Below are 26,189 nucleotides of genomic sequence, written 5' to 3'. Positions count from 1 at the left end.
GTTCTGTGAGAAGTCACAAGTTATTCTGACAGGCATTCTCCCTCTAATCAGTGTTGCAGATTAAGTCTGGCAGGACTGAAAGAAAGCCAGTAATGCTACACAGAAGCAACACCCCCTGGGTCTTTCGTTGAGACAGAGCGAGGTTCATTCTGTCACTCTCACCCATCCCATCCGGATGCTCAGTGGCAGGATCCCAGCAGCACCATTTCAGCAGGGCTGGCTGGCAGCCCTAGTGCTTCTCAGTACAGAAATTAAGTGAAGCTGAAGGCTGTGGGATGGACACAGAGGATGTACCCCAAATCTCTTCCATGCTAAGTGATTCCATCTGAGGACCAGGGAAAGGGATGGATCCTGAAGGCTGTTTCAGAGTATGTGGTATTTAAAGAACCTGATCTAAGGTTGAGGTATCATCACACAACTCGTGACTCTCACAAGCTTTCCTAAAGCCTAATTCCAGAAAATCATCCTGGTTTAATCCATGAGTGCAAAAACATTGCATATTTGGCTCCCTGAGAGTCGGACTGACTACAGGCTTTAACATTTGGCCCAGTATTTTGGGGTCTGAACACAGAAATCTAGCTCTGGATGTAGGGGAGAAACTGGCAGGCCAAGGCCACAATGAAATACCAAATCTTCTACTAGATGGGGCTGAAACGTAAAGGCCTCTGTCAGACAGGGACCATTTTAGGAGCTTTAAAATGCTCTGCTGTCCTCCTGTGATCAAACCAAGATGATTTCTGTACCTGATGGACCTGCTTCTCTCACTCCCAACTCCTCTGGACTAGATTTAGTACTTGATATTCATGATCTCTATCAAGACTGAACATCTTGCACAGTGCCAATTTATTTCCAGCTAGTAGAGGCTCGTAAGAGGTAGCATAGTTTATTAGAGAATTCATTAATATTTGATTTTAAGGATGTGGCATATTCTGTAAGTAGCTGAAAATTACTGTGTTGCATAACTGCTGCCATCTATTTAAAATTACATTTTTCTATCTTGGAAGTTCAAAAATTAACAAGAAAGACAAAAGGGAAGCAAATACAAGATTTGAAGGCTACCAGTGAAAGGAAGACAGTTTTCCAAAAGCAAATGATCTGATTAAAAAAAATAAATTAATAATTAGTCCTCTCAAAATGCTCCATGAATACAAATTAATAACATGATAAATTCTTGTGCTTACTTCTACTTCAGGCCATGAACAACTTTCCCATCCTCAAGGAAGATTCATGCATCAGAGATTATCCCACAAACAATCACTGAAGAACACCTGTTTTTAACAACCTGTCAGTGACAGCCTCCCAAGACCACCTTGGAAACAGCTAACAGAAGCAACTTGCTTTGCTTATAAAGATGCAAATTTCTCAAAATTCACAATACTTTTTTTCATTTCTAGTGATCATATCATATTTCCTACATTAAACATGAGGCAGGCAACTGAAGCGTAAAAGGTAATTACTAAAACCAATCTGGACCACCTCTAAAATTCACTCGCTATTATATCAGCACCTCATTTTTGAAACGCCCTGATTTAAAGACATTATTTCACCTGCTACTGACATACAGTTATCTCAGAGGAAACCACATGGGCCATTTCAGATTTCCAGATCTGCCTCCAGCGATTTAGAAGTATAAATGACCAAAGAGCAGCCTGATTAATGGGCACTTGCCTGCTACAGCCTGGATGAGCATGTAGAGACACTGTTCATTACTCATGCAAGGAAGAGCTTCCCTCAACTCAATTACCTACTTGCTATTCCATAGCCCTTGCTTCCTGGGTAACCTCTCATCTTCTCACACACATCAGGTGGTGATAACCTTCCAGGTTTATCAAAACTTACACTATTCAGTGGTGTGACTGCAAGGATTTAAAAAAAAACCAAACAAAACAACAAACAAACAAACCAAAACACCAATAAAACAGCAACAAAAAACCCACAAAAAAAACCACCCAAAAATCCCACAACAAAAGTACAGAGATATCATAGATGTCCTCCGATGTAATGCTTAACTAGTATTTCATTACAGTACAGAACAGCTGTAAAGCACATGTCCAACTTAATTATAAACAATTTAATTTTGGTAAATTATATTACATTAAAATTTAATATCAGAGTCATTAGAACTGGTTCGTTAACCCTAACATCTCATTTACAAAGTAAGTCATATCCATGTGTCCAGTATACACCAGACTGAAGTAAGAACAAAGCCAATACTTAAAGGTCATATTCAGCCCATCCTCCACAGTGCCAAGTATTTGCTACAATACATAATATTAAGATACTGCTAAAATCCCTAGCAGTTCTTAACATATATACACCTGAGTTACTTCTCCAATCACCATGGGACTGGATAAAATAACAGCAATTCCTCCACGTCAGGTAGCTCTCTCCTGCAGTAAAAAGCTGAGGCACTGCAATGTACAGGGTGGCTCAGGGCACTGCTGGATGCAGACATGTCCTGAACTTTAACATGAAACATGTAATTCCTTTAATGCTTTTCTGAAGCATTTCTTGGGAAGTTCCCCTCTCCTCCATGGATGTGAAAGGCTTTCCCTGCTCAGCATGCAGGGATGTGATGCCCTGCTCTGGGCTCCAGCTCTGGCTGCAGCAGGAAAGCCAGAAAGGAACTAAAGGCCAAAACCTAAGCATTACAGCAATGACCACAAGGACACGGGGCTCTTGCATCCTAAACACAACCACTACTGCACTGAAAAATAGTCTTCTTCTAAATCACCTTCCTAGTTTAATCCCACATTGAAATAAACAGATTATTTTTGCATTAAAAAGAAGATCCATGAAAACGAACATTATTTTTTACTTCAATATAAACGTTAAACTATATATATTACGTACTTTCATAAACTCATAGCTGTTATTATACGTTATGGTTTTATTTGTGCTCTTACCATATTCTTGGTTACGTAATATATTAGTTCATCTTAAACTGGAACAAAATGTCTCAGCCAATTACAGCATTATTCCTCAAGTTACTCAGTTTTTCTATTTCAGTTTCACAGATCTACTAGGCACCCTTCTATTTTTCTGTGTGTTTGTAACATGACACTGATAATGCTGACTGGGCAACAGCAATTCCAAAGGAGAGGCAAAGTATAGATATCTCCAGTTTCTGTTGATTTCTTACTAATAAAGCAACAACTTTTCTGTAGTGAAAACGGGAAAGAGGTAACTGCAACAGAAAACAGAAATGGAGCAGACTTCATAGCCCCTTGAAGAAAAGGAATGCAAGACTCTAAGACGAAAAAAAAAACCAACAAAAACCAAACCAAACAAATGACTCCCTCCCAAAAACACAAACAAAAAAGAAAAAAAAACAACAACAAAAAGCCCAAGAAACCACACACCACACCCAACCAAAAACCAACAAAAACCCCCATCCCAAACAACAAAAAAACCCAACAGACACAAACCAAACCCAGAAATAATGGCATATATATGTTTTCCTGCATCATATGTAGCTCATAAAAGTTATTTTGCTGTCATACAAGATCATTCATCTGTGTAATTATATGATACTCAAGGATAGCATAAGGTGCTTAAAAGCAGATGCAATACCACACAGTAAACCATTTGCCAAGAAACTATTTTGTATTACAGTGGGGAGAGGGAGGGAAACCCAAAACTGTGTTTCAGACTCTCTGGCCAACATCGAATTGCTGTGACTGCGATTTTACAAAAAAAGATGTACAAGTTCAAGTACACAGTTGTAACTACTACCATGTACCTAATTGAAAGAGAGCTGTTACCAATTGTATGTGGAAGATGTACCATCTTTCCTATCAGCAAGTATCTGCTTAAAGAAATTGAAGTTATTTACACTAATTAATCATGAATACTTTATTCAGCCTAGGGGAAAGGCATGTTTTCCCTGTAACATTTGGCATCTCAGGGAAGTCTTCCTGGCACTTCAGCCTAGGATAAAAAAAGTTTCTAGAAACTACTCATCATTGAAATTGTCCATGTTCAGTGAAGCCATTTTACTGGCATGAATAGGATCCCATACTAAACTTAAGATTCTTATCTTAAGATGGTGAAATTGACACAGCACATCTCTACTACCACAGATGTTACCTACAACAAAATCACTCAGTGTATACACAATAGAAACCCAATGAGAACTTCTTATCTGTGATTATAAACCACGCTTACACAGAGGAGACAGAATAATACAGATTATATGTTCTAGCTATGAAGGTCTTGTAGGTTATCCAAAGTACACACCATACCGCATGTCTCCTTCTGCTGATATTGTTCAACCCTAGATTATAAAGTACCTCTGTAGCACATGAAACATCTTACTATTGCCCAAAGTTTTTAATGCATCTTCAAGGCACCAAAAAACCTTCTGACTGGGCCAAAATTATATTAAGACAGAGAACACCACCAAATATTACAAGGATCATAACTCATAAAGCTCTTGGGGAAAAAAATTAGTCATAATTGAAGATGTGAGTATTGGTATAAAGCTCGTAATAGGTATGTCACACCCTCAGAATGTATAAAAATGTCCAAATACAACCATTATATATCATAAGCACTCCACCTTCTCCAATCTGATGAGCCCTGCCACTCACGCTTATACAAAAATGAAAGCATGTGTGGGCCATGGTACCGACTGACTTATCACATGGGTGATGATCTCATCCAAAAGAAAACCCTTTTCATTTACTAAGCACACCAATCACACTTCCCCTGCATTTCTCCACCTAGCTACAGATAATCAAATGAATGTGATTTAATTGATACGTGTAATAATATGGACAGTTCTGCAAAAAGATCTGAAGAATTCTAGTTGTTTCATAGGAATTACGAGTATATAGAATAGAAAGCAGCACATTCACATTTTTTTGGCTCCAACTTGGGATGCCCTAACATAATGCCTCAATTCCAAACTTCTGTTTATACTGTATTTCATTGTCTTCAAGCTCCCCATACACTTCAGTGTATCTCTATATAGATGACAGCCGGACACAGATGACAGCAAATACACATTACAATGGTGACACAAGAGCAATTTCATAATGAACAAAGCAGACTTCTCATTTTAAGGAGTATTAAGCTCTTAGACTATAAAATCAAAAACAACAAAAATCCGTCCCTTGTTTTCTGATCAACATTTCTCATATATACTGCTGAGAGTAAGATTTTTAAAATAGCAAAATTTAGTTAGGCAAGACATTGTAAGATATGAGACCATGAAAAATTGTATTTATTTTTTAAAGTTGTTCTTTTTTAATCTAGTCTTAATTTCAAAAATCTTATGGAAAGATAATTTGTTTTTTAAATCCACTCTTCTGTAACAAGAGCTAGAGTACAGATACTGAGCTTTATGAAGGATAAGAAACATTGGGGTAGTTGAGGTCATCTCTGTCTAAAAATTTCATTTAATGAAAAAGTTTCAAGAACAGTCTGACTTTTTCACATTCCAATTAAATGGAATAAAATGGAATAAAACAGTCTTCAGACTGCAACACTGTAATTACGGTCTGACTGTATTTTTAAGAGACTTCACTGACAGTCCACTAAGGCTCCAGGACTGCAAACCCAGAGTGATTCAAGGCCTAGAGCTTTTTTTTACCATCATCCTCCCCTCTTCATAAAGCAGCACAGTTGACCAGACAAGCCATAGCCTTCCTTCAACCTGTAACCTCTTCAATAAGCACTTTGTAAAATGTCAAACCCACAAAAAGCAAGTACTTTTATAGACACAGGTACACAGACATGGATATATGTTGCCCTAAGATGGCCAATGGATGAAAAAATCAAATGCCTCCATCCATGCCACTCGTACCCTAGCCCCCTGTTCGACAGGCCCTGCTCCATCCCTTAGCACCTCTACGACAGCGTCAGCACCAGATTTTTCCCAACCAGCCTGTTCATTCCAAAACCATTAATTCTCCTGACACTGGTGCCTCCATGCACCTCTGGGCAGTGAGCATGGGAGGTCCTGATGAACCAAATAAACCCATCTCACTGTCTGGAATCAGGGAACAACTCATCGCCTGCGAGTGTGAGCAGAGCTGTGACACCAACCCTCACTCGGCCAGAGAAATAAGCCAGACGGTGCTTATTCAAGCCCACATGGCAACTCTGCACAGTCACACGCTTTTCCCAAACAGGCACACACAGAAGTCACAGCCAGTGCAGAATTTATGGATTCTTGAGTAGGCAAGAATATTCCTCCCTCTCCACAGTATGCAGCTAAAGTACTTTCACAACCATATGCCATAAAGAGGTAATTTATTGTCCAAATGCAAACCTTCAGAACATCTGTCTACGGGGCCTCTCCATAAATTCATATAAAACTATCCAGCCCCTGGCTTACAGCACTGCAGAACGACACTGAGCAGTGTTTCAGGCACTCTCCAGATCCTCCAGTATTCTGGATACTGTCCAAGAAGTAATTAATAGAGTCAACACATTCCCAGTATTTGCTGTTGATTCTGAACACAAAATTGTCTCCTCTGAGAGTACTGAAACGTGGAACACGTGAAATCACATTGGACTCTTTCAGATGTGGAAATTCACTGCGGAAAATAAAATCTCATCAGCCCTTATTCAAGCTGCATAGTAACAATCTATTTTCTGTCAGAGCCAAGGATGTTTAAAAAAAAACACAAACGTGCCATCTCCTCCAATCATGAAAACAAGGAGCTACTTCTACAAAGCTTTATTTTACAGCAGTATCAAAATAATGTAAATAACACACTGGAAGCACCATGGTGCAATATGAGATTCATATAATCCAGTTACCTAACAACCAATCACTGCAGAAGGGAAGAAATCTGCAGTTTGTGTGGTGCTTACAAAACAGGTGTGCTCAGTCAATGGAGGAGCAAAGCCCTGTGCTTACTTTTGGAAGATCTACACAGGAATGGCATCAGAACCAATTTGTCTGTCTCTGTACCTCACCTCCAGCTAAAAGGGTCATTTGGTCCATTACACCCCTGCAACATCCTGCCCGTTTAGCTTGCCCACACAGATGCCAGTTGGTGGCTCATTCCCTCCACAAAAGAAGCCACAGCTTCGCCACAGCACTCAGATAAAGTTTTGACTGTTGAAGAAGACTTCAGTGTCCTCTCCAGAAGCACTGTGCAGGCATTTGCAATGGTGCTGCTGGTGCTACCCATCTCTGTGATGCACAGCCACACAAACAAGCAAGGCACTATCAGATATTAATGCAATATTCTCACATTATCAAGTCAGCCAGAAGGCAACTCTATGCGGAAGGATCTGTAGCAGTCAGTGCACTACAGAGGTGACACAGATATGAGGGAAAAGGGAGAACTGTAAAGAGAGAGGAACACCTTAGAAGCATTCCAATGTGACCAACTGTGTTTTCTTGAAGACTAATTTTTTTATTTACAGTTCTGAAATGAACACAGGTTTGCTGCATACCCAGTTTTTTCCTATCCATACCCAAACATGGTCCTTGCAAAGAGGCAGGTATTACCAGACACTGAGGCTAAGCCTTGGCCACCTGAGTGTTACTTGTATCGAGCTACTGTAATGCTCTTGACTTCTGAAAATCAGAATGTTAACTCATGCTTTATTCAAACCTTTAAAAACATTGATGTCTAAGTGTTGTTTTACAGATGCCTGAGTATCTCTGAGATAGCTCATGAAAATAATCTAAAATAAATTGTCCATGATTTGAAATTACTTCACACATGGAAGATTTTTAGGGCTCGGTGAAATAACAAATACCAATGCATTTGCCTCAGGTTTTTATCTTGCAAAATTAGGTAGTCCTTCTAGTCTTCAACAGGAGAAAGTAACAACATTTAAAAACAAAAACAAACAGACAACAAGCAACCAACTCTCTGCAACTGAGTTTAAGCAAGTCACCTAACTACTGGATATGTACGTGAAATAAACGTTTTTTCCCCCCTACTAATTGAATACAGGAAGTACACAATTTTCAAATGAGTCTTTGCTATTCCAATATCAGATACCAAAACTTCATTACCCAGTTGTAATTACTTCCACTTCGTTTTGTAGTTTAGAGGTAAAGAGGAAGACTATGGTTCCATGATGGTTAACACACATGTAGCACTTGGCAGAACAAGCAATGCTTATTAGGCAGGGACACATGGCTGCATCTTTGTTGAATCAGACAGGGAACTTTGTATTGTGCTTTTGCTAGCTTTATACAGACAGGCTCATGGAGGAGAGCATAAAGCATGCCAGCACAAGTTTAACCTGCCAGGAATTGTGCAAGGCATTTGAAGCATCAGAAGGAATTTATATCCCACAAAAACTCTGGGGTCAAATGATGAGATCTGAAGAGAAAATAAAGTGGAACCAAGAGGGGAGAAGAGGAGAAAAAGAGAATGAATGGTGGCAGGTGGTGGAGGGGAATGTAATCCTAAATAACCAGGTTGGGCAGAAAATGACTCTTGAAGCAGGAAGAACCAGATCAAGGGAAGAGGCAATCTTTCAAATACATTTGTGTTATTTAGAAATACAGCCACATGGTACCACGTGACAAGTAAAGCAATAAGCTCATTTCTGAAGCAAAGGGGTGGCACTAAGGAGTCAGGGAAAGTAACATTTCAAGATACTCTGTGAAGTTTCTTGCAAGGGACAAATTGGGTTGGTTTCTCCTTCTGCACCTCTACATCATTCAATAACCTCACAATGTGAGCCCTGTCCTGCCCTCCCACTGCAGAAATCAATAAACAGCACCCACTCTTCCTACAAAAATAATAAAACAATAAATAAAAAAAATACTGTCACACAGTCATGGTACAAACCAGCTCTTGTGAAAGGGAACAAGGGAAAACACAAGTGTTGCTACTTACATTCTTGTATTGCTGGTCTTGTTGATAATTACAGATTTTCCAGTCTGATCCACATTGTGATCCATTCCAAAGTAAGCAGCCACTCTGTGCACTAACATCCTCTGATATGATGACATCTGAGGGAACTTTTTATAGTGATTACTGAAAAAAAAAACACAAAAACAAACCACAAGACAAAAAACCCTCACTGATAATTACATTTCCCTCTGAGCTATAACTAAATTAAAATAGCAATACATTTGATAATTCAGTGGAAGGAAATGTAACTGAAAATTTCTCCTTTGTGCATTTACATATAAATGTTTGCTACAAGACGACAGAAAAAAAAGACGTTTTTAGAGTTTCTAATAAGCACATTTCCATGCGCTACAATAGGACAAACAAAGCTCATGCTTCATGGTATCTACTGAGCCTTCTGTATGTTGGGAAGAACTCATCCCCCGACGTTGCACACACACTCACACTCCCTGCACAAACAATCCTGCAGATTTGCTGAGACACTGGCAACAGCTTTGTGCCTTTCTCCCAAAGGTCAGATGCAGGGCGATGCTGGAAAGAGCAAGTTAGGCAACGCTCCTTTTTTTTCCTCTTTTACTGAAAAAATGCTTATTTTCCATCAGCATAATTTATTCCTCTGCTGCTCTTCTGACTCTCTTATTTTTTAAAGCTGCAGAAACATTTTATTATAAAGAGGTCGCGGTCGCAATAACCCCTCCACTCAAGTTCAGTTTTATTTTCCAATGCATTAGGACAATATAGCACACAGGGAAATCCGTCAGGTAGTATATTTAATCAGTCTCTGCACTGAAAGCTTTATTCACATTTTTGGACCTAAATGAGCAAAGCCAGTGCAATGATGACACAATGAAAAAGCAAAAGGATTTCATTCATATCTACTGCATTTTAAGCAGTACCATCATGGGCCAGGAAATAAAAGCCTGGCCTTGTAGTGTGCCAGTGCAGTCCACGTGAGCACATTGCTCACACAGCTCGCATTGCTAATATGCACACATGACTTGATAACCAAGGAGGGAACTCAACTTACTTGTTGTCACTAATAAAATCAATAATTTCCTGTTCCATCTTCAAGAGTATCATTCTGTCCCTGGGAAAAAGAAAAGCAAGGATTTGTAGCATCAACTACCAATAGACATTTTAGATGAAAACAAATTAATTTATCAAAGTTTGTAAGGCAATTCTGAAGGCGTTGTTAGCCACTTTGATTAAAAATAAAAGGTGTTTTAGCCCTGGCCCACCTGGAGAAGATTGCAGCCTGCTTTGCTGCAGCTACACTGACGTACATGACAGATGTAGGTAGCTCTTCCCTATGGTCTGAGTGTGCTTCCAGCCACACCAGGCTGTGATCAACATATTGCATAGAAAGACTGACTGCTATGGATACCTTTAGTCCTTTTTCACCCTTTTTTGATGGAAAACGAGATTTCCAGCTAACCTAGCTCTTTGACGAGAGGAGCTGTTACCCACAGAAACTGTCAACATTCTGCTTGAGATGTACCTTCCAGGAGGCGTTAATCTGTAGGTGAGAAGTCTGGGCACATCCAATCTAGTTAAGAAGCACAATGGAGAACAATGACTTTGAACTATGGCTCCCAGGAGGCAATGCTGCAGCATTTCTCCATCAAAATGCTCTGTTTTTAACTGGAAGGTCTCAGATGTTCCTTACACCTCCCCTCTCAAGCCACTGAAAAATTTCCCCAGCATATATCCACACACACTTTTTTTCCTAAGCTTGATAGCATCCATCACTCTAGTTCTTTTGAACTTGCTCATTTTGCGCAGATAAAACAACACAAGGACCTTCCATCGTCTATCCAAGAGGTTAAACAAGTTGCTAGGTACCCAATTCTTGCTAGCTCTGCTGTAATTTCAGAATTACATAGTACCTATTTAACTGCTTCAATTGAAACAAATGTTGAAAATCACAATGTACAGAAACATTACAAATCCTTCCTTAGACATTTAGAGGCAAATTGAAGGATGAGATGAGCTTGTTGTTTCAATACCAAGAGCAGAATTTGGAACTGTGCAGAGGATTTTCATTGTGTACAGCATTGCCAAAAGAAAGCTATAAATCTCCATCTGCAATGGTTATAATACATTACTGCTAACATCATGTAGAGCTGTACGCAACAAGGCAAGGACAAAGACCAGATGTTGCTGAAAATTAAATTAAGCAATAGGTGATTGGACTGGGGAGAAGGTGATGAATCTTATAGCTTTTTACTTAGTTAACAGCCTGCCTCCTTTACATTTTCCTTCATAACTGTATACAGTTACAGGAATTCAAAGACCACCAGCTATAGTATCAGCAGTGCCAGCTCTAATGCAAAATATACCTACCTGGGATTATTCTTTAATGTGTTAATGAGAAACTCATGCAAATCTATGCCTGTTGAGTCTGTATACTCTTGACTGCAATCTGAAAAATAAAAACAAATACCCCTGCTCATTTGTTTAATTTCAACAATTATGTTTACACTATTCTATAAACAAAAATCAGTTTTCCAGCAACAATGTGAAAACATATGCTCTGAAAGAAAACGTTCCCTTAGAGTTCACCCAAGAGGCTTGGAAACATGGGGTTGATATTCACAGTTCCTCTGCACTGTTCTATTGAGAATGCAGGACTACTACTAGATGCCAAGAGAAAATGCTCGTCATGTGAAAAGCGCAGGAAACCTTCAATGCCATTCAAGACTCTGCCAAGGTATTCCTTTTAACTACTAAATCAATTTTTTAACAATGGAAAAAAAAAAGTTTTATTCATCATTTATCTTTGCATCACTTAATAAATGTTATATACATGGCAAATGAAGCATCGTGCCAGTGGGAACTCTATTTGCATTAAAAGACTGATATCCAGTGACACACGAGAGTGGGTGGTAACAGGGATGCGTGACACTAGTCAGAATTAATTTTTCAGCATTGCTGTATAGCCTGACTCAAAAACACACACAGATCCTCAAGCTGGCATGAACTGAGAGAGTTTATTGAAGCCAACTGACAATTCACACCAGCTGCCACACCTAGGTAGGCAAGGATTATTTTTGAAAGACTACACTGCAACTTTCTACCATGGATTCATAAAACAAATAAAATAAAACAAACCCAAATTCAGATACAAGATCTTTTCTGAAGAAGTCTTAGTAGGTAAAAATAGCAGATTGCAATATGCAGTGTAGGTTAAAGGTCATGGGTGGATTTCTTTACAGCATTCAAGATAAATTTTCCTTAAGAGAAGAGCAATAATGAGGAGTATTACTCTCTGCTGCCTACATTGCACAAATGATATGCCAGTAGATCATCATTAACAGGGAAAATAGTGTATTAAATTCTTACAGTCATCTTACTGTATAATCACACAATTGTATATGTGTTTATAGCAACATGGTTAAGTATTCAAAAGAATGATTTTACATTATAGAAAAATAATAACCTCCAATACCAAACCTTGGTTTGGAAGGTTTCTTTACTTTCAAAACTGGTGTTTGTATGAAAAATACTCCCATGCACACACGTTTCAGGTTCAGAATTTTCTCAGTGTCTGAAAACTCTTCTACTGTGTATTGATTTATTAAGAAATGCACGCTTGTAAAAAAATATCCTTTTTGTAACAGTAATTATAGCTATTTAAATATTTTTAAGTTCACCTTTTGATAACATTCTGATCTTGTTCTTTTCACTGTTTTTATCTTTAATTTTATCCTTCTCTTTTTCTTTCTCGGAGTCATCTTTACTAGATTTATCTTCTTCTTGCAAGCTAGGAAAACTTGAAAGCTGTAGCTGGATTGATTCCTGTTGGGGAAAAAAATAAAAATAATAAAAAAAGATAAACTTATGGCCAGATTCAGTAAGCTTCCCATGGGTTCCAGCCTGGAGAGATTTGCATTCAACTGTATGTAGCTAGAAAGCTGAAGCCAGATACATTTCCTTCCTATTTGAAAAATTATTTTTTCCAAGGCAATGACACCTTAGAGGCCAAATGCTAGCAGTTAAGTGTATTTTTGACCTAATGTCTGAATACTATAAGCTTTTAGTCTACCTATATTAAAGGCCCTGTATTATTATACATTTCAGTAATTCGCACTTAAGTCTTGTTAGAACAGTGAAATACATTTTGTGGGGGCTTTCTTAAAAAAAAATATAATTTAGTAAATCCTACACGTTAAATTACAATTGGTGGATAGATACCTGAAAAATGTAAATTTCTCCCCTACACTAAAAAACCTGCAGGTTCATATGAACTGTTTGGCAACTAGAAGTGCAGTATCAGCTAGACTGAGCTTTCAGACTCTGGTAGTAGAAGAATACAAGAAAATTCTATGCTCAGTTGTATAGAAGAAGGCCTTCTATCTTATAAGGTACTTTTTATTTGAAGACATATACAAACATGCCCTTAGTAAAAGTACTGAAGTGTGCACTGTGATCTTCAAACAAGTTGTGGTACGTTAACTTCTCAAGGCATCACAAGTTTTATGCTCAAAACTTCAGTATTTCAGAGACTGAGAGTCCCTTTGAAAACATGCTTCATCTTTAAGAAGTTAATTAAAATTGAGAATTCAAGCTGGCTTGTGTTTTTCAATTTGCTTTAAAGAACTTGATATTCCTGACTTAAAATGTGACTTTATATTGGCTTTAACCAAGCACAAATTGTTTTCTTTTGAAGTTACTATGGCACAATTTCTGAATTTCAAGAAATACCCATCTGTTTGGACAAAATTTAAGAAAGCATTTTTCTGTGTTCACGGTCTTTTGAAGAAAACAAATGGCCAAAATAATACTATATACTTAAATAGTGTAAAAACGCACCTTTCAATTTAGGTGTTGCAAAACTCCCTGGTAGTGCAGTTTTCTTTAATAGAGGAGAGTCCTGCGTGCCTGATGTTTTGGCATCATGTTAATGAAAACCAAATTTACCAATGCTGGAGAAAATCAGAGTTTCTTGAATGTGAGTATATTCCCTTTCTTCAATTTTTTTTCAAATATAGTATTATTAGCATACCAAAAGAGCAATACAAAGCTTTAATGGGGTGGTTTTTTTTAAGCAACCAGACCACTACAAATTCAAAAGATACCTTCAATAATCATTACAAATTTTACAATTCCAATTTTTTTAACATATCAGCCACCACAAAACATGTAAGACAAGATCCTAATAGAACAAGATATCAGCATAAACATGCCACAGTAAGACAGAAATTGAGTAATTTCTCAGCTTACTCATTATCAACTTTTTGTGAAGTTCAAATGTGGCACAAAAGACTTGAGATGAAAAGCACCATGAAAGAGAAACAAAGCCCTAGAGTGAAAATTTAACCTGACCTATGGTCCTTAATCCCTACTTCTGTTAGTTTTGGCTGACAGTACTGGCAGAAAACTGAGCATACAGAGGGAAAGAGCGGGAACTCCTGGTCATTTAAGATAAGGATACACAGAAACATGTTTGCTAACCTGCTCAGTTGCATTCAAGAGGACTAATGTTATGGCTGCTTTCTTTCACTTCAAATGGCAGTTCAATTTCTTATTTAAACACCAAACTTTGGACCACCTACTGCCAAAAGGCCCAGAAGGGTAACAGATTTCCTGTCCTACCCAGAGCAGAGCTACTGTGCCACTAGCTTTTCAAAACAGGAGAAAAATGTACTGGCCATGCTGTTCCCAGGACATTAATGCTAACTTTCAGAGTGGTTGTTAAAATGCACTTATGAAAAGAAAAACAACAGACTTTACACATAAGCAGACATATTAACACACAGTAGATACTTTCTTACATGTAACAATACTTATATATATGCACCAGAAGAAACACAAAAGGGCTGTAGAGACGTGAAAGCAAGCTACTGTGGATTTTCTTAGATTTTTATTTATTTTTCTCAATAATAAAATACAATATTAATAAATACATTGATACAAGGTAAGTATATCAAACAACAAAATATATGTTCAAATTGCAATAATACACCTCTTGGTCAATAGTATAACATTAAAGGCAACATTCTTTTTAAGTAAGGACATAGTGAACCATCAAGTAAGCGTTCAAGATCAAGTAATACAGGTAAACAAGTTTTTCCCTATACAGGAAAATGAAGGCAAGTATTCAAATATAAATACAAACATCGAGTCTGCAGTACAATCCATACTCAGTAGTTCTGGCAATGTACCATACATTCTCTGGTAACTCCCTGTGCTTTGTAAACCATTAAGATAAAATAATAATTAAAAAAAAAATCCAAACTTAAAATAAGCTTTTTCTCCTATGAAGTGAAAGCAAAGCAATTAAGTTGGGACAAAACTTTCTGTATCCTTCAGCCAGTCCAAGGAGGAGCTGCAGGTCCAGCTTCTCATGGCAAAGCTGAGCCATATTGATTATTAGTAAAAGATCAGAGACAGCAAAAGTGCATTTCCTATCTAATTAATTGCAACAAGCCAATTGTTACTTTAGGAAATGGATGCTGGTGTCCAGGGAGGCATTTTTATCTCCCATGTTTCAATATGGTCAAAGAAATCTTTGTTGTGGCTGGTGAAAATCAGGTAAGACCGGAGGCTGTGTGTAACAGGAACACCTCCTCCACCTGGCACTGGAATGCAATCCACACAGGGATTTTGCCTCAAAACCTGCCAGTCTCTCTGACATTTAATACAGGTCCTGTGCAGTACATTATAAACTACCATGCAATGCTTAATACAATCTCTTTATATTATTCTCCTTTTAATTCTCCATTAAACAATAGAAAATACAAATGAAAGCAGAACAAAAGCCACGCATCTTGGGTAACGCAAGATAAGCTGGAAGTGTAGAACTACAACAGAACAACTGATAAAATAAACTGCCCATCTACTGCATAAGCATCATTGTAGAGCAGTAGAACACGTAGACGTCCCCTGGATAAAACAACCTGCTTTTTGGTATTTAAAAAAAAACTTTAAAAAAAAATTAGAACAATCTCTCCATACTTAAGAACTAAGAGGAGAGTCAGACTTTTTTTCAAGTCAACAGAGGAAACAGTGAGAAAGTACACTTACATGTGATTTTTTGTTTTTGTGCTAGGCTCACAAGAAGTCACTCTCTTGATGGCTGATCTCATTTGCACGTAAACACCTCATAAATTATAGGCAGCGCTCACGATATTTTGGTTTGTTCTTTTTTAAAGCTTTGCTCTTACCAGGCAAGCAAAGAAGAGTATTTGAGGTTTTTATTTGCTTTCTGGGTTGTTTTTGTTTTGTTTTGTTTTTTTAATTTAGTCTACAAAGACTGCCACCAGTGTCATTGAGGTGAGGGATGCAGGGGACAGAAGTCTAGCAGCTGCTGGAAATACAACACTACCAGTACAAATAAACTCAAATACATGCTTTTTGATACCAGAAAATCTACATCAAGAGTTTAGAAAATGAATTCCACTCTGTAGGAGGCATCCTTGGCTCCATGAAGGTATTTTAGTGAGCAAAGTACCTATGAATTTTATGTGAAGGGGGACACTAACATGAACTGGAGTGTCAGAGGAACCAGAAACCAGAGTATATTCCTAACTGAATCTGGTGCAGCCTCAAAAGAGATAGCCTTAGAGAAAAGAGCATATTAATATTCTTTTTGATTGTTACTAGTATTTTAAATTTTAAAATCTGAATTCTTTTGAATTCTTTTCCATTTGCTGAAATTTTCAGGGGGTCTGGAAAAAAAAGCAAACAACACCCTGTGATATAGTATAAAACTAATATTGCAAAATAAAGTTCACGCTAAACCAGACAACTTCATAAAAAACATATTCATTGTTGGATGTAATTCTTTCCCCCAATAAAGACATAATTAAGTGCCCAATTAAGTAACATAATCATGCAACTGAACATGGAGATCAACCATGCAGCTAACAGCAATGATTGCAGGTGTACCTGATTATCATGAAGATTTTCCGCTCCTGGACGAGGGGATGACTCTTCACACACAGCAAGACTCCGGACGAGTTTTCCTTTAGCTCCTGACTGGTAACAGAGAAAGAAAAGAAAACGGAGAACACTACTATTGACCCCAAGTCACATAAGCTGCACACATCAGCTTTCCCTAAATATTGCAAATATTTACTAGCCACCCAGCTAGCAAAATGGTATCTGCCTTCAGTGCAGATAGAACACAATTCTAAGCAAGGAACCATTTCCCACACAGGGGTAGGTTTCTTTTTGCTCATAGTATTTTCTGCTACAGTTCTAACAGCAACAAACAGATCATCCAGTACTGAAGGTTACTGAACATAAACTCTAAGTTTCCTTCTGTAATTTGTTTTGGGTTGTTTATTTGCTTTTGGTTGTTCCTTCCCACTCCCCTTCCAGTAGTATTTCATACAAAGAACATGAACAATGAAACATGCTTGGAAAATTAGAAGACAGTTTGGGTGGGTTTTTTTTGTTCCTGGAAGTTCATTTCCCACCTCCACTCCCCTTAGGGAGCTAGCCACTCTCTCTCCTTCTTGATGTCACGATTAGGCAATTGAAATAAAAGTAAAACAAAAATTTTAATTACTAAAGCAAAAGGATTGAGTTTCTTCCTTCCCCTGTGGTGCACACAACCACAAACACTAACACACATACACAGCAAGCCCAGCAGCACAAAAGAATGACGCATAAATAAAGGGGAGCCTGATATTTTACCTAGAGAAACTGCTCTACCTTTGTGTAACATGATTGTGAAGTAAAGGAGGGAGGAAAAAAAAAAACCACAAACAAACAAACAAAAAACCACAAACAAAACGCCAAATACCCCAACCACCACACAAGTGATGGAAGGCCATAAATTCAATCGCAGACAGACTGTTGATAGAAATTCTTTACCCTACCATGACATGCATTCCAAAAAGAGATAGACCCTTACCTTGGATCTCTTCTTCTGCTGGTTCTGATTTGTACCTCGTTTCTGGGTACAACAAAAAAGAGAAGCAGTTATTACTTCAGTGGAAACCGTGCTAGACAAAAGTGTTATTAATAGAGAGATAAAATTACTTGTGAAGTGCTATTTTTATTTTTTCAGTTGCTAACTGCAAAAACAACTTCCCCAAACCCAGTCTGGAGACCAGGGAAAACCAATAATCATCTCTGCTAATTCTATTCATTTTAAGAACAGGTAGAAACAACAAAAACACACCAGCTTAATGTTCCGTAATTTGGCATATAATAAGAATGTAAGAAAAGGCATACTTAAGTAAATGCTCCCCCTCTCCAAATTCCTCTTAAATTGTAGTCTCCCCCTTTATTTTTATATTTGATTGAGCAAAAAGGCTTAAAACCCCCTCATCCGATAGTCTTCTTATCAATTTACCTTCTTAGGCTTTGCATAACAACTTTTTGTTGACAGTAACACCTACAAACCAAACCACACATTAAGTAATCATTCATTAGCATTACCTGTAAATTCATGAGATCAAGGTAGTTTCTAAATCCCCAAAGAGGGAAAAAAACTCAAATATTTCACCAAGCATTAAGACAGATGTTTAGGAATTAACTTCTCAGAAAAATTAATAACATGGACAGACGCCTAAATAGCTTGAAAAGCATAACAAGTAACAGCATTTATTTTATAGAGAGATAAAATGACTCTTAAAACCTAAATCAATAAGAGAGCTTAAAATTATGAGACAAAAAACAAGAAAAGCATAAGAAATGAAAGAGATCACAGATGTGGAAAGACAATGGTAACACACTGATATTTAATGCGCCCATTCACTATTCCTGTCTTACCTGCAGGTCTGTCTTAGCATCACTCAGCTTCTCCTCCTTCTCCTCTACTTCTGAGCTTTCAGATTTATTAAGGATACAGTTGTCCGGGTTCGCTTCAGAGAGGGCAGACTCCTGCTCTTTTGCAGTTTCTTCTGCTGTCTCCTGGTTCAATTTACCTTGCTCAGACATTCTTCCAGACAGAAATTAAAATAACAAGATTTGGTGACCTGAAAGGTCAAGATATCACAACACAAACACACAAAAAAAACACCTGGGGTCAATCTATTTATTTATTTTTAATGCCCAAGTAAGTTATTTCATTTCCTTTGATAAAGAAACCAAAATATGCAGCTCAGGCATAGAAAGCTACCTATGTCTCAGCTAAAGAGATGTAATGAATTGACAATATTGGATAACAGCAGAATTGTATCAGGTTAAACAAGCAGAGTTCCAAGCTAAATAGTCCTCTTGGTAAGGAAAGCAGATGTAAAGTAAGGTACTGTGACTCCCCAGTCCCGTCTCTTCTAGCCCAGCCCTGGGACTGCCAAAGAGCGGGATCACGAGGGATTCTCCACTACAGAGCTCAGCAGCGCCAGGCAGGAAGGACCCATTCAGAATTTCAGCTCTCTTGCATATCAGTGTATCCCTTCTCTAATTTTGGGGGTTTTATTATTTTTTTTAAATAAAAAATAGCCAAACAGACAGCACAACCAGAAATAAAAGTCAAGCGTGAGAGCCATACTGGTTTTAGCAGTCAGCCATGGTTTCTGTAGACAGCAGAAGCTCATAGTGCTCACTCCCAGTCCAAATATGTATATATATTTGCTGAGATAATAATTCAATATAAATATGAAATCTAAATCTGGCAATAAAGCTCCGAGGTTGAGCATTTTCAGGCATCAGAGACAGCTCCATTATTAAAATCATAAGCCTCTTCTCAAACCCTATGTCATTCTCCAGCACTGTGAAAATCCTACAGGTAGCCCTTAGCAGGTATTTCTAATGAAGATACTTTAACTGAACTGCACTTACTCTCAGCTCACAATGGGTTGTTGTACAGAAGCTTTAAAGGCTTTTCAAAGTTAAAGCCTATTATTATTTTCTCTCTTTCTCTCTCTCTCCCCCAGCTCCCTCTTGAAGCCTCCCCCACTGATCAATTGTCAAATGAGACTCATGAATAATTTAACTTTTCTTTCCTCATCCATTTGGCTTAAGAAGTCAGGAAAAACAACTGCAGTTGAGAAAGGGAGTTATATTTCAGAGAGGGGTTTTTGCAATATCTTGCAACTTCTGAACAATGAAACAGTGGCTGCTAAGCAAAAATCACACTTTGCCATGTTTCTTTTTACAGCTTCTTACTAACACTCAACAGAACTGATCTCACCTTCATTTTTTTAGCTCTAGGTGAAAAAATAAGACACACTGAGTTTTAAAAACTTCAATTTTTTGCTTTTGCTTTGCCACTGTAAGCAAATAAAAATATCAAACCTTTCTTATGTAACCTCGTTTGAGAAGGGTCGTGAATTTCACATGAAGCTACACGGTTCACAAATAAACCAACTGGAATATGAAGCTCACAAATTAGTTCACAGTAAGCCAAGTCAAGCTTCAAGTTGTTCTCCTTCCTCCCACCACCCTTCCCAGGAAGTCCCATGGTGATTCTGCAGTTAAAAACAAAACTTGAACCGCTTTGCTAAAAATTCAAGACACAATGAACAGCAAGACCTGAAACCGGTCTGTTAAATAACCTTTAATTTGTTAAGGATTTCTATCAAGAAAGGCACACACATGCACAAGTTCTTCATGGGCACGTTACCCTACCTCTCATCTACATGCTTAGTGTCCACAAAAACAATTACACTCCTAGTTTCTCAGCTGCAACAAAGAAGCCATTTACCTGAAAAACCACTATAATTCCCACTGTCTTTTTAGCGTCTTCTGTTGCTCTTCACTGGTTAAGTCCACATAAATTATCAGTGACAACCTGAGTCCCATGTCCCCATTAACAGTTCAGAGTGCCAGTCTCCATGCTGGTCCTTCAGAGAGTTTGATGGATCATAGTCAACCTGGAAAGAGACGAAAAGTAAATAATAACAATGGTAACAATCATGGTAAAAGGTAAGGATGCAAAGGATAGGACCGGATTTCTAACACTAATGACCAGTTTCAAGCAAATCACTTGCACAGCTTGATCCAGGCTCCACCTGTCTCAAAACTGCCTGCTTCTTCTCTAATGAATGCTAGAGCCGGCTGTTCAAATCATAACAGCTCCTACGCAAGGAGCTAAAATTAACAATTGCATTATGCACCGAAGATTACTCACATCAATTTTAACCTTTTTTAGTGAATTCCAGCACTTTCATTAAAAAAAAGCATATATACATATTTATATAAAAGCTCATCTGTTTGCTTCAACAGAAATCAGTAAGGATATGAGAAAAAGGGACTTGCCTGATTTTAACTACAGCTGCTCCAATTAAAATCTCAATAGTCAAACACTATTGAAAAAGAAACTAGGTCTTGACACAACAGGCACCACTTTTCAATACTTGCTCATGAATCATGGTTGAAGCAATCAGTGCAGAGACACAAAAAAGGCAAATAGGCGGAAATACGTATCATGCTACTTGAGGGGGGAAAAATAATCTGAAAATCATCTCACTCTAATATTAGACTCCTTGTTTCTGAGGCACATTTTAAATTGCACATGGTTGCAATTGCTGTACAGTATGTGGCAGTGAACTGGAACTCACCACATTGAGAGAGCTGAATTTCATATGCCAGACATGTAATTCAGCCTTTCACAAAATTGAGTCCTGCTCTCTCGGAGATCAGTCGCACAGAGGAGACCAGCAGGCAGTTCTATGAACTACCACTGCCAGCCCATAAATTTATATACATAAAATTGAATAATTTCCCTCAAATCACTTAAGAATTTGTACACAGTAATGCAAAGTACATCTGTACAGAGTATGTCTTCCCACTCGCTTTTTGTCATTTCTTGCAGGACGTTTTCAGACACTTTAACTCAATGATAAACATATGATCATGATGGGAGTGGCAAAGGAACAATATGGAAAATTTCGCTTAAGCATTCAAGTACATGCAAATGTATTTCATGGAGCCAATACTAAGAGAGAAAAGAGTGAATTGACTACCGATTTAAAAAACTTTAGCCGTGCCATTAATGCTTGTCTTCACATTTCCGAAAAAGAGACAGAAAAATAAAATACAACCAAAACCAGAACTCTGAGGAAATGCAATGAATTATACTTTCACTTGGAAAACAGCCAGCCAGGTGATAGACCATTACCATCAGAAACCTCCAAAACTTACTGAAAAATAGACCGCTGTACCAAAATCAGGATATAAAAGCATTATTTCAGGATTCTTAAATGTTACCATGTGTTTTGAATTAACTGTTCATAACACAAACAAAGCAAAAGAAAAAATAGGCAACAAACCAACCAACCAAAGGGTATCATATCCAGCAAGTGAAGATCTGCCAAGACTCCAATAAACAGCATTTCTGGTCTTGTGCCACAGATGCTCAACATAATCTTATTGTACTTTACCAATGACATATACCTTCATAAACTGAGTTCCTCATGCTGTTACACTTAAGATCTCCGATGCCAACGTCATTTTTCGTTGGCAATGCACAAGATGACCACAGAATCTTAAAATAAGACAACAAAAAAATCCCATAAATTTCCCCAAGGAAACATAAGCAAGTGGAAAATAAGCTTACAGTCTGCAGCTATCATTTCTCAAACTTGCTGACAGTACCTCTTAGGATGATTTAAAAAAATAATAAAAAAATTCTTCATAACTATCTTCTGGGGGGGGGAAGGGCAGGAAGAACTGAGACATATAGCAGTCAAAAATTGAGTTCTTCACCTTCCCTTAATATAAATTTCCTCCTCCTCAATTAGGCAATTTACAAGTGATGACTAATCATTTACATCCTACAATACATAAAATTCATTTCTGGTTGTTTGGGTGGGTTTTCAAACAGGCTCATTTCTATAAAATACTTTAGGGAGAGTATAAATAGCAAAAAGGATCCAATCAGAAAATAGCCATTAAAGGTGAGACATTTTCATTGAAAATGCATCTCCATTTTCCATGCGTTTCCAGGATATTTGGTTATTAAGTGATGAATGCACTTTTTATTATTGTCAGTCCTGCAGTGACAGCACTGCTATGGGAAAAACATACTGGATTATTCGCTTTCTTGCACATCAACGGAAATGTCAGAAATTATTTGACTGTCAAAATCTTCAGTACTGAAGTGACGCAAAAGGATGAACAAATGCACTTGTGTTTTTGATCCTCAGGTAGAAACCACAAGACTTGTTGCTAGGCAAAAACCACCTTCTTTATTTGCAAGGGAGCAACATTTTATAGGGGTGCTAGAATCTTAGAAGCGGTCTACAGGAGCTTGCAGCAAATCTTCAGCATTTCACTCTTTAAAAGAACTTGAGGATCACACCCCACAATGAAACAGAAAATAACACTGCCCACCCAGCCATTTGTAGAACCACTTTCATAGAAATATAATCTGTTCGTGCAGGATTTATAAGCATGAGCTGATGAGCATACACTGTGGAATAGAAATGCTGGGGTTTTTTTTCTTAAACTACTTTTTATATTTACAGGATTTTCACTGTAGAAGCTAAGGTTAATACCGAGCTTAAGCAGCTACTGCCAAAGCTCGAAGAGAAATGGATAGAAGCAGACACCCATGTTCATTTATGTTCATACCAAACATACCACATGGATTTCAAGAAAAGTCTGCGGGAAGGAATACACTTAATTTAACACAAGAGTTTAAAAGCTATACTCAAAAGGAGAGCTGTCAAAAAAGCACAGAATTGAAAAATGAGCGAAAACATTAGACAGTCCTTCTCAATGAGTATCTGAAAACTGACTGTCAACTGAAATTAAACAGAGACATATCTGACAAAACTCTAAGAGTCCACGACAGCAGAATAAGCCCTTTCTGTATTATACATCAGGAAATGTTTTGATGGTCTCAAAAGGTATCACATCCTGAAGCAGGTTTTTTGACATCCTTATACTCCCAGTATCAACACATTCTCTCTCAGAAGAGAAGACAAGCAGAATCCAGGGCCAAACAGCCAAAAGTGTTCAACAAGAGCAAGCAACAGCAGCAAGCAGGATTGAAACTTGCCAGAGTAAAACCCAAGGTTTTGTTTTTTTCTCCAAATAAAGCTGCTCAGCACAGAAGTAAAATAATTTGAGCTGGAACACCTCCTGTAACAGAAAACTGGTTGACATTGGGGGTACCTAAAAATCAGGATCCTTCTCATCCCACAGTGATTCTCCACTCACATGAATGGCTCAAAGAACAAGCCCATGAGCTAGAAGCAGAGATGGTAGTCATGATTTCCACTATGCGATATGTACACCTCATACATACAATGACTCATCATTGCTAACTAACTCATCAGACTCCTGGAAACTGACTATGGCATTATCTTAAGATACTCGGTACACACAGCCCTCAATGTTGCGAAACTCCCGTGGCTTAAAGCATAAACTTTGTGTTATTTGACACTTTATTAAACATTCCAGTTCCTAGCATCAAGCAAATCTACTAAAATCTCAGGTTTCACACTGAAAACAAAACCTTCAACTCTCTGTCGTAACTTCAAAGAAATTCAGGACACAAAATCTGTTGTTCAAAAACCAAAGAAAAAATCTAAAACAACCACCACCTTGCCACCAAACCCAAAAAAAGGCAAGCAAAATAAATCCTCAAGTTTTCATTTGAACACACTACTACTCAGTTGTCAGTCCTAGTCTTCAGGACCTACATCATTATTTAATCGGTAATCTGTGCTCCTTTGCACCATCTTCCCACATTTCCCACAGAAACACATATATGCACTTGGAAGCCAAGTCTGCTGCTGTATATAGCATAGCAGGATAATAATCCATGCCAGCTCTTACACAAAAATGCTTTACTATGAAAAAAAAAAAAAAGTCAAAAATAAAATATAAATTAAGGCTATGAAATCAGAGGAATCCTACGGGTTCACTGACTCTCAAAAGACTGAAAACTAAATCTTAGAAAACAAGGGCAAAAATATTTTAAAGGAAATCTTTGAAGACAAGAGGAGGAGAGAAATAAAACAAGGGTTCACTTTGTCCCCTCTCCATCATCAAACAGATAAAGCAATTGCCAACATTTTCTGCTCCTTCGTGCCACAGACCTTTGTGGGTAAAAGGTTATTTATACTCATTTAAATGTTGGCACTTTTACAGAGACTCTCAGCAGACAGTTTTTTTCCAGGAGATACAGAAACATGAGCATCTGTCTACAAGCCACAGTGCAGAGGCCACTGACTCACCTTAAGAAGGCCAGCAAACAACCATCACTGGCAATGGTGGTCACATTTGGTGAAAATGGGGTGGACTGATATATATTGGATCAGATTCCAGATCTCATGCAACAATCAGCTGTCTCAAAAGAGGCAACTAGATTACATGAAGAGCAGCATCCCAGCAGAATCACCTACCTTGAAATTGCACTAGCTTTCCTCCCAACCTGCACGAGAAACCCAGCATTTACAAATTACAGCAGGGATGAGAACAGTGTTAACAACCAAAAAAAAACCCAAAACACCTAAATTCCAGAAACAAAGTTTGAGTTTTACATGAGATTCCTTTTTTCAAAGGGATCCTCTAGTTCCTGATATTTTCCACTTTATTTTCCACTTTATTCCCCTGTCAGAAGACCTCACATCAATGTCATCCTCTTCAGCCAAGTAATGACAATAATGTTCCCTCTAGCTTGTTATATTTTTGCAAAGCTAGGAGCTCTACCTAGGAAAATAAATATAGATGGCCCATAGAGAAAGCCTATTGTGTTTTAATACTTAAGAAAAGGCTCTGAAAATGCTGGTTTATGTCACACTGACCATTTGAAGTCTTCCAGGATCAGCATGAAAAGCTAGAAGGCTTTGAGTGATCTAGCTAATAAATGTCAACCGCACAAGTTTACTAAGAACAGAGTAACACCCAAACTTTTAACAAGCTAATCAGAGGTACAAATCCAAGTACCCTTGGAATGAGTTGTTTGCTTTCATCCAGCCTTCAACACCACCTCATGCCTTTCAAAGATACATGCCAAATTTTAACTCACTCCCAGAGATAAACACAAATTTCTCTGAAATCCAAGTCATAAAATTAACTGGTCTCACTGTTAGTTGGTGGAAAATAGCATAGGTTCTATGAATCCACACACAGGGACACAGTAGTTCCCAGCCAGCCTTTCAATGCCCACAAGTCTCTTTCCAATACATGAAAGTAATTTTCCTCAAATCCTGTAATGAAAGCAGTCGACAGGCAAGGACACAACTCAAAGGGAAAGGGGGACTGCAACACATCCTCTCAGATAATCAGGTCCATTTCTCAGCTATCAGAGACAACTGTATTACAAAGTCCTCTTTAGAGTCCAATAGCTTTATTTTCAGATTATTAGAGCATTCTCTCTAGACCCCCACGAATCTTATTTTAAGGATGTTCAAGAACCTCACCGCCTTGCCAGGACACCTTCTCCATTGCCCTACTGTAGACAACAAATACATTATACATTTTTCTTCTTGTGCCACT

General features: G+C 38.0%; 1 protein-coding gene across 18 annotated transcripts in view; it reads right to left on the bottom strand.

Annotated features, from left to right (window-relative positions):
* The window catches only part of ARPP21 (cAMP regulated phosphoprotein 21), a 207,700-nt gene that overhangs the window by 83,514 nt on the left and 97,997 nt on the right, over positions 1–26,189 (bottom strand). For 12 of the 18 annotated variants that reach the window (XM_051612516.1, XM_051612522.1, XM_051612530.1 and 9 more), the window contains 8 exons: positions 20,443–20,611; positions 18,567–18,772; positions 17,704–17,745; positions 16,731–16,820; positions 12,494–12,638; positions 11,184–11,262; positions 9,868–9,927; positions 8,823–8,963 (listed from right to left, as the gene is read on the bottom strand). In XM_051612516.1, the coding sequence (XP_051468476.1) occupies positions 8,823–8,963; positions 9,868–9,927; positions 11,184–11,262; positions 12,494–12,638; positions 16,731–16,820; positions 17,704–17,745; positions 18,567–18,734 (725 nt within the window). In that variant the 5' untranslated portion in view covers positions 18,735–18,772; positions 20,443–20,611. The other 6 variants (XM_051612513.1, XM_051612514.1, XM_051612520.1 and 3 more) reach the window with 5 other exon arrangements.

The sequence above is a fragment of the Apus apus genome, chromosome 2, assembly GCF_020740795.1.
Source record: "Apus apus isolate bApuApu2 chromosome 2, bApuApu2.pri.cur, whole genome shotgun sequence".
NCBI lineage: Eukaryota > Metazoa > Chordata > Aves > Apodiformes > Apodidae > Apus > Apus apus.
This window is presented reverse-complemented; position numbering and strand designations above follow the sequence as displayed.